Source organism: Nannochloropsis gaditana, assembly GCF_000240725.1.
Source record: "Nannochloropsis gaditana CCMP526 unplaced genomic scaffold scaffold045, whole genome shotgun sequence".
NCBI classification, from domain to species: domain Eukaryota; class Eustigmatophyceae; order Eustigmatales; family Monodopsidaceae; genus Microchloropsis; species Microchloropsis gaditana.
In genome coordinates this window covers 32,206-41,615 of record NW_005803908.1, presented here as the reverse complement: position 1 = coordinate 41,615, position 9,410 = coordinate 32,206, and the positions used below count along the sequence as shown (strand labels likewise).

General features: G+C 49.7%; 3 protein-coding genes across 3 annotated transcripts; 2 read left to right on the top strand and 1 right to left on the bottom strand.

Moving 5' to 3' along the window:
• Window positions 1-1,181: 1,181 nt before the first annotated feature.
• NGA_0249400 (sua5 family protein) lies at window positions 1,182-3,197 on the top strand (the record flags this gene model as incomplete). Its single annotated transcript, XM_005856090.1, has 2 exons — window positions 1,182-1,421; window positions 1,845-3,197. The coding sequence occupies exon 2, from the start codon at window positions 1,845-1,847 to the stop codon at window positions 3,195-3,197; it is 1,353 nt and encodes a 450-aa protein (XP_005856152.1). The 5' UTR covers window positions 1,182-1,421.
• A 365-nt stretch (window positions 3,198-3,562) lies between these two features.
• On the bottom strand, window positions 3,563-5,298 carry NGA_0248000 (uncharacterized protein). Its single transcript, XM_005856079.1, has 4 exons — window positions 5,201-5,298; window positions 4,748-4,866; window positions 4,486-4,589; window positions 3,563-4,335 (listed from the first exon to the last, which is right to left on the bottom strand). Exons 1-4 carry the CDS (start codon window positions 5,261-5,263, stop codon window positions 4,241-4,243), a joined length of 381 nt encoding a protein of 126 aa, XP_005856141.1. The 5' UTR covers window positions 5,264-5,298; the 3' UTR covers window positions 3,563-4,240.
• Window positions 5,299-6,683: 1,385 nt separating this feature from the next.
• NGA_0248800 (cof-like hydrolase) lies at window positions 6,684-7,808 on the top strand (the record flags this gene model as incomplete). Its single annotated transcript, XM_005856086.1, has 1 exon — window positions 6,684-7,808. One exon carries the CDS (start codon window positions 6,684-6,686, stop codon window positions 7,806-7,808), a length of 1,125 nt encoding a protein of 374 aa, XP_005856148.1.
• Between the last annotated feature and the right edge of the window lie 1,602 nt (window positions 7,809-9,410).

The window sequence follows — 9,410 nt, the reverse complement described above, 5'->3', positions numbered from 1 at the left end:
ACGGGGCTAGCGAGTGGGAGAGGGGGGCTACATACCCCTCCCATGTACGACAATGAGAAATACAATAAGGATCTCCAAGTTGATCTGCTCGTCTTATAAGGAAAGGAGACGATATTTTTGATCACGAGTCGTATAGTACAAAAATCTGTACTGTGTTTCATGATAATTGCACGAAGGTGCAGTCAGCAACAATGCTTACTGGCAACGTCGAGGGTAGGCTCTTAGGAAGACCCAGCGAAAAGCCTCGATTTGCTGACAAAATCGTCCACCCGTGCTGAGAAAAGCATTTAAATTATTTACAAATGGGATTTTTGGCTCCGTGCCTACGATGTTCGGTGCACCGTGTGAGCATCCGAGAATGGCCTCCACTAGATGTATCCAGAGCCCTCAAAATCTATAAACAAATGTCGTGTTTAGCTCAAATTCTAGTCGCATTCAGACTTTGCATTTTCCAATTCGTGAGGATGGAACGATTTCTATTAATAAGCATGCCTTCTGTAAATCGAGGTTATGACATAAAAGGAAAGTTGAATGCACGCTTGAACCCTTGAAGTCGCATGGTTGTACAATGAAGATATGTGAAGTTCCGACGCCAAGAACAAAATTGGATGAGCTTAAGATATATGTACGCGTGTATTGAGGCTGCGTGTGATTTAAAGTGGGATTCGTAATCATCGGAGATTCGCAGTGCTTTATTTTCCATGTCCAAATTTATTATGGATTGTGTCTTTTGTAAGTGCCAGGATGAAAATATCGCGTCGACCTAAATGTCACTCTAATTTAGCGGAAGCTATATAGAAAGCACAACCATGCTGCTGCGTTTGTAAAATGCGTGCAATAAATGCGACCGTGTATTTGTTCGAAAGTATGGACAGCAAACATACATTTCTGCAGTCCTGCCTACCTTCCCGAAAGAACTTTACCACGTCCGCAACAATATTTTTCCAATATATTGATCTATAAGCGTACATATTGTGTTGCAAAGGTTCCCGAAATAATAGCGTCCAAGAAAAAGTAGGCGTACAAGTTCGGAAGGTGGTACGAGGTTGCCGAGATGCCGTGGAACACGATGACGCCATCGTAACCATTAGCTATCTTTACTCCGGGACCGATGAGCTTAAGTTACAGAATAGCACGCGGGGACAAATTACCAGTAGTCGCTCATTTCATGCACAACCGTCAAATATAGGTCCAGAGGACTTGGCAAGGTACACTTGTCAAGTTTTCTGAAGCGCTACTTGGAAGTGCTTTTAGACTAGCAGCTCGACGGAAAGCCGTACCTTTCATTTCAGGGAGTTTAAGTGGCTTGCAACTTTTTGAAGCTTCCTCCCTGAGCTTGTGAATTCTGTCTATGCGCTTAGGGTTGCTGGCCTGTACTAGATTAAACGTCCTCACCTACAGTATCTGTTGTTTTCTGGCTCGTAAGTTGAAAATATTTCCATCTCCTCCCCCGATTCCCCTTCATGTCACGCTATTTTCCCTGTTCATGTGTTTTCCTACTATAAAGAAAGCCTCGCTAAGTCCTACACCTCACTTTACATTTGTCCTTGGTTATCCCCTGAATAGGATCGCCTTGCGCAAAAGCGGTTCCCATCATCTGTAATACAGTGAACCACCGTCTTTTGCACAGCAGCCTGCGCATCAGTAGCTGGCGCGACGGTTCCTTCTTCAGAAGAAGTGTTGGATTAGCTTTCACTGTATCGTCTCTTAACCATTCATCTTACCTCTATCGTCGCCATTCCGTATTTGTCGCAGCCCTCCTCGCTTCTTCACCGACTCGAAGCACTGCCACACCCATTCGCGTGAAACCCCCTCTTCCTCTTAACCTGCTCGCTTCGGATAAAATGACTGTTTCCACCTCCGCTTCCACGTCCTCTTCCCCTCCTACAATTGAAGCAGAGCTAACCAGTGATGTGGATCGCGCCGGTGATTATTTGCGCGCGGGTGGTTTGGTGGCCTTTCCTACCGAAACAGTCTACGGACTGGGCGCTAATGCATACCTGGAGAAAAGCGTCCGGCGCATTTTTGAGGTGAAAGGACGGCCTCTAACAGATCCTCTCATCGTTCATGTGGCGCAGATTGAGGAGGCTTGGTCGGTATTTGCCTGCGGCGGGAACACCACTTACCACCATGCGGCCAGCAATAACAGCGTCCCACATGTCGAGGTCAGGGCGGCCGAAGAGGGAAAAAAAGAGAAAGATCTGCTATCCACACTTGCCCACGCCTTCTGGCCTGGACCTCTCACGCTGGTCGCACCTGCGGCGGCTGCCATTCCCTCGGCTGTCACCGCCGAGACAGGGTGGGTAGGGGTGCGAGTCCCCTCGCACTCCTTAGCCCGCGCTCTGCTTCGGGCGGCGGCGGTCCCTGTAGTGGCCCCTTCCGCGAATCGTTTCGGACATGTCAGTCCCACAAGTGCAGCCCATGTACAGGCAGATCTAGGGGGGCACTCCTTGCTCATTTTAAAAGAGAAGGAAGAACATCATGCAGGGCAGGGAGCTTGCGAAATTGGGATTGAGTCAACAGTGGCGAAGGTCGACGCACGAGAAGGACGCGTGACGATTTTGAGGGCTGGAGCGGTCACGTGCTCGCAGTTGGAGTCCGCCTTACGAGGAAAAGGTGTAGAGGTAGTCGTCAAGGGCCACGCACGGCAGCAGGAGGAGCAGCCCAAGGCGAAGGCGCACGGGGAAGCTGGGGGGGATGTCATGCCGAAGGAACTCAGGACAGAGGACCTGACAAACGACGAAAACATGCCTCAGATCGCGCCTGGTCAATGTCTCAAGCACTACGCGCCTGATCGGCCCACGTACCTTCTATCGGCTTTGCAAGCGACAGAAAGCTGGGTTGATCTACTGGCAGGCCGAGCCGTTATTTTGGACATGGGGGGCCGTTTGCAGAGATTAAAAGGACTTGCAGCCCATTATATGGATTTGAGTGAAGCAGGAGATGTGAGAGAGGCAGCGGCGGGGCTCTTTCAAGCATTGCGATGGGCGGAAAGTGTGGATGGAGGGAAGGGAAAACTCGAGTCGGAGGAAGATTTGCTGGTGTTGATCGTCGATTTGAGAAGGGAGGGGAACAGAAGAGAAGGGCAAGGCAAAACGGCTGAGGGGGAGGACGCCGAGTTCGCAGTGGCCCTTATAGACCGAATCATGCGCTCGGCGTCAGGACAAGCGGCGGGTCCTTTCCTTGTGAGTCCATAAACCCACAAAGATATGAGGATACAGGGAAGCTTGGAGAGTAAGTATTGAAAGGGAGCGAACAAAGCATAAGTGGTGGAAGGGAGCGGTTACGAATAAAGTATGAACAAAAGGGTGTTCGTTTGAGCCCGACGAAGATGCGTGGGTGAGGGGGCAAGGAGGACACCTGCGGGCGTGCATGATAGAATGAAATGAAGCGAATACATTACCCCGTACGTTTACTAGCCTCGTGTAAAACTTCCAGGACCACCACAATATGAACGCGACAGACATCGAAGGGAAAGCCAAGAAAGTGCAGGCAAGAAGAAAAGTCAGACTTTTTTCGAGCGACATTCTGGCATAAAGCAACCGGGCCGGCACCAGTAACATTTTATACCCGAAAACGATTATAATTTTGATAAACCCTTCAGTAACCCCCTGACATGCAGCCCGTCTTCTAACGGGTTGTGTCGAGTCTGAAAAATGCAAGATTTGAAAAATTCCTCAGATCCATCCTCCCCACACTCTGCAAGATACTTTTTCGCACACTTGATTTGTTGGGTTCTTTCCACTGCCCAAATAGTCTGAAACGCCATGTTGCCACCCTGGTTTCAATGAGATGGTGTCATCATGCTAAAAAGATGGCAGAGGGCACCAGTTATCACTGGAATCTCTGCCACTTCTCCAGTGCGTGCGTCACCGAGTAGGGGTACTATTGAGGCGACAGAGCTTGCCTCCTTTGCCTCTCAACCAGCTGAGCCAAAGGTCTGTCATGCTCGGCCTTAATTTTAGTCACACAAATGTGAACCCCCATATACAGACCCATAAACACACCCTTCTCCGAAAATGAACGTTCTCCAAACGGAGCACAGCTCTATGTGCGTCGCCCACATCATTTGCTTACCATTCTCGAAGCGCCCGCGTTCACAGCACGCTTCATTTACGTATTTTTTATCCCCTCCATCCTTTATACCCATTTAAAGAGTCGTCCTGCTCACATCACATTAAATTCTCAATTCCCCGTCTTCTCCTTGCCCGTAGCCGCCGTCTTACCAGCGGGGCTTCGTTTACTCTTGGGCGCATTGCACGTTGGTGATGACCTTCTGCTCAGGCTCGTGAAGCGCCGCCTCCACGACCTTATCCGAGCCAACGACAAGGGAGGCTATAAATGAAGAGGATGCAAAAGTCAGAAGGATAACAAAATTTACATGTATATATGGTGGAATCAATAAAAAGCCGAGACTTACGACCAATTCATTCAATGGGACGTGGACGAGTAAGGATACGGATAATGGGCAGAAAAAGAACTTACAAGCGAGTTTCAGGCCACGAAAATTGGTCAGATCGAATCCGACGGAGCGCGCATAACCCTCCTTGTGGCAGAAGAAATCAGCGGCGGCTTTCCCATCGCAATCCCTGGACGGATATCAATTTTAATTAAAAGTGGTAGTGGGGAGAGAAAGATGGGAGGGTCAATGCAGGCTCACGCTTCAATTCCAGATCTTTGAGAAATTTTTATCAGGCTGTGAATTCATTCCTCGCCCTCTCCCTCTTCGTCCACATTCGTGGCTCACCAGAATTTAGCTTCAGGGTACCGCTCGAAGTGAAAACAAGCGTCAATGGGGTAGTTACCCATGAAAGCATTGCCTCCATAAGTGGCGACATAAAGGGATCGTTCCGAACCGCGGAGGTTCTGTGCATGCCGTCACGGGAAAAAAAGGTGCGGTTAGATGTATATGCGAGGAGGTAACACTTGCGTGCAGCTAGAGAGCGAAGACGTAGGGACAACAGTATTGAATATTGTGTTGATTGCCAACTTCTGCATTCTCAAGATATTTGAGAGAGTGAAAGAACGATCTATTCATTGGAGCTGGTTCCAGGATGCTCAGCGTCTTTGGGAGAGTGAAAAAACGATCCATCTATGAACCCTGATTTAAAAACCTCCAAAAAGTGGGGAGGTAGAGATCAGGGCTGCCAAACCCCACAGATGCCAGGCCTGATCTGCACGCTGACCTTGAAACACGTACCTCAGTTGCGGCGCTCGCGCAGAGCAGAACGGTGGCAGATGTGATGAGAGAAAATGTACGCATCTTTAAAGCGGCTTTGATAAATAAGAAAGGCTGATACATAAAATCATTGGTATGAGGAGAAGGGATGACGAAAGTCAGAGAAGTGATAAATAAGTGGATTCTTATGGTCTCCAAACTGACCACAAGGCAAAATTGCTGACCACTATGGCATTATGATTACCTGACACGAATCATGTGACAAGATATCTTTGCTACAGACATAGTGAAGCGACGTAAATTTTGAAGCATCCACTTATCGAGCGGAACATGCCGGCATCAAATTCAAAGGGGAGAAATTCCGTACGACTTGTACTAAGCTTAATTTTTGATCAGGATTTGTGAACGATTACCGTTTTAACCTCACGACATCCTTGCAAAAGCTGCTAAAGCACAACACAAAAAAGATAGGCAATCTATCTCATGGTTTCCATAAATATTTGAGAAATTACCCATTAAAGATTATTCAAAACAAGCAGACTTATTCATTTGATTTACTTGATGCCAAACAATGGATGGATCAAACGCCACGATTATTGTGTGAAACGAATCAGATCAGGGTGCAGTAAGTTGCTGTAGGGCGCCCCCTGGCCGCAAACAAGCGAGGGTTTGAAAGCTTGGCAGAGACCGAAATGCCCAGCACGGCTATGTCATCATCTTGTTATCAAGCACGCACGAAATGAGACTTGCTGTCAGGACATATCAAGACATTCAACGACTGTCGCGCCATAACAATATGTCGCACTGTTTTGCACCTTATGCGAGAAGTTTTCCTGCCCTTTAAATGTTGACTTTTAGTCTCCTTTCAAGCATGTGTCGTCTCGCGCAATTTTGTGCATCCGTCTTTCCCCTCCCGATTTGCTGCAAAACTCATCTATAATGCCCAATGGCATCCTCTAGAACGCGTATACATGAAAAAAATGCCGATCAGGAATTTTCACGTCACAGACGCTGTATCTGAAAGTTGTGTTCGAGGCTTGCCCAAGAGTACAACTATCAGTGGAATTTAGCGCGATTCACTCCCCCTTCGCTAGATAAAACTCGCCGTCAGATATCAAGTTGGCATGGATGGAGTTGTAATAGTTTTAACTGGTACGCACCTTATGAACCGAAGCAAGTAGTAATTTTTGTGGCAAAAAGTGAAGTGCCGTAAACATGTGCAAAATTTCGCTGCGACAGCGTCTTATATGACAATCTGGCACTCCCTCCACTTTCTAACGATGATGTACTTATTACATATCAGGTCACCTGCCTGCAAACACCCTGATCAAGCCGCTTAGAAGACCTCTTCCTCTTCTTCTTGAACCTGATGCATGGATACATGTCTATTACCATTTTCTTAACGGTTATGATGGCAAACTCTTCTTTTCGGGCTGTTGCTCGTACAAATTTACATGTGCATGTCGTAAGATCGACAGCTTGGCTTGCGCATCGTCCATCTTCAATGCGCCCTACAGATCGTCTTAAATCATCATCTATTTCGTCCGCAGCACCATCTCCCTTTTCCTCTGCTTCCCATCCATATACATCGCCCATCGTATTGGTTGCCTCCGACGTGGATGGCACCCTCCTTGGTAGCTCGCACACAATTTCTCCTCGTACAATTGCTTCCATCCGCGCCCTCCGAAAGAAGGGAATTCTCTTTGTGCCTGCCACAGGAAAATCCCGTGGGGGGGTTCGAAATGCGCTAGGCGCGTTGGGTGAGGAGCTCACCTCAAGTATGGCTACAGGCGGGGTCTATCTCCAAGGTTTGATCGTGTACAAAGGTGGAGAAGTCATTTATGAACGAATGCTAGATCCCCAAGTCGCGCTGGACGTGATGAGATTCGCACGGGAGAGAAACGTGTCCCTCATCGCCTTCAATGGAGATCGCATTCTATGTGAGAAGATGGATGCGACCATTGCGAGCGTTACACAACAACACGAGCCCATGCCGGTGGTTGTCTCCCTCGAAGCGTTTTTGTTAGCGTCGTGCCACTCCCTCGGCCCGGCTTCAGCCCCATCTTCCTCTTCAACTCCGTCAGTCAAAGTGTCTGTAACTACGTCGACTTCCTCTCCTACATCTACGGCCTCTTCTGTACAACCGCCCCCTCCCGTGGCGGCTACAGCAGTGTATGCATCCTCACGAACCCCACATTCGCCGCAGGCCCCGGCGCCCTCATCATCCAACCGCACAGAAAGCACCAGCATCCATAAGCTTATTCTTCTCGGCCCTCCTCCCCTCATGGCATCCCTTCGGCCTGCCCTCGAAAGCTTTCTGGGGCCAAGGGCAAGCATCACCAAGGCCCAAGACGACATGCTAGAAGTCCTTCCGTCCGGCGGTTCGAAGGGATTGGGACTGAGGAAGCTGCTGGAAGCTTTAGACGTGCCAACATCCAGAATTCTTGCCATAGGAGACCAGGAGAATGATTTAGAGATGCTGAAGATGGCGGGGACGGCGGTAGCCATGGGGAACGCGCCCAGGCACGTGAAGGCAGTTGCGGGTCATAGCACTCGCTCGAACGACGAGGATGGCGCCGCCAGGGCCTTTGAACGATTTTGCTTGCAGGAATTGTCTGGCTTGATATGAATGATGCTCGAAGCATTGATTGGAAGCTTTTGTGGTTTGTGTATATTAGCGGGGCAAAAAGACTTGTGTTCTGAACATAGAAAAAGGGAAAAAGCGTCCAACATCTGCTAGCCAGAAATGGCGCCAGTCGCAAAACTGGAGGTCTTCACTGATTCTTGGGGCATCAAAAGATGTCCTTACACTATCCATGCTTCCTTTGTCCCGTTTAGCTATGTACATGGGGGGGGGGCTCCCCACACTTTCTCGATGCGTCGCTTCTTCGCTTTTACAGCCCTACCATCTTCAGACCTCTTTCCGCCCTTAGTCAGGTACATTGTCACCTGTTTTCTCACACTCTTCTATCACTTCCTTGCCTCTGGCCCCTCCCCCCCCCAAGTGATCGAATTCCAGAGCTCTTGCCTGACCCCCCTAGTCCTTGCGCTCAGGTCCATCACTTGTCGCAAAGCTTCCACTCGTGTTGGTTCTTTATCCTGCCCCCCCCCCTCCTTCAGCCAATGCTCACAACAGGCAACGATGACAGCGGAGATCACAGCTTGAACCTCTTTGTCAGGAATTGACTTGCTAACGCCACAGACCTCGGCGAAGGGCAAGGCGAGCCGGTCGTCGAGGAGCTGGAGGTGGCCTGCGAAGGGAAGCGTCAACAGAAGGGGGTAGGAGATCACGGATGACGAAGGCGATTGCCCAGAGGACGCGGGAAACGGATCGGAACCGGCCGTGGGAGAAGTCCTGACGATCGCAAGTCTCCCGACGTCACTGCCCGCCCCGCGGCTGCCAGCGGTGGAAGCTGTGTGGTCGTCCACAGCAGCAGCTGCAGCATAAGAGCTGGCTTTGAAAAACGCCCGGGCGTCGCGCTCGGGGGGGGCACAGATATTGCGGTTAGGGCTTCTGTAATAAGAGTTAAGGCCAGTGAAAGGTAGGGAGACGATGACTACCGGTAGGCGTGGGGGAAGGCACCGGAGAAGGGGAAGACATGAGGAAGTGGGCCCATGAAAGGACGAAGGGAAGGCTGATTGACATGAAGAGCGTAAGGTGGAGGAGATAAAGGGCTGGAGGGTGTTGCTGTCGCCGCTGTTGCTTGGAACCATGTCGTTGAGGCGGGCCGTACTACCTCCCGCGTCATATGTTTCCTGCTCATCAACAGGATCAATCAAAAGAAGACCTCGCACTTCATGAGTCAACGGTGAAGATGCTAGGCGGGCGGCGACGCGGACAGCCACCGCCGCCCCTCGTGAATGTGCTACGAGAATAATTTTTCTGGGTGAGTGTGCTGGTGTCACATTGGAGAGCTGACGCACAATGGCTTCAATCTCTCCATCATCTCCTGCACGATCTGCAAAGATTTTGACGTTTTCTTTCCTGAGGGAAGGAATGAGGGTGAGGAGATCACGTTGATAGGTGCTGTACTGGTTGGCGGGGATCCTGTAGCCGCCTAGGACGCTGATGGCTGACGAAATATCCACAGCTTCGTTTGTAGAAGAGACATCTGGAGCTATTTTAATGTCCAAAGGTAAAGAATGGGGAAGAAGAAGTCCAAAACTCGTGCTGCATGCAGTGAAAAGGTTTGTGACGGCTTTGCCACGGGTCAAAAGCGAGGCAGCAGGT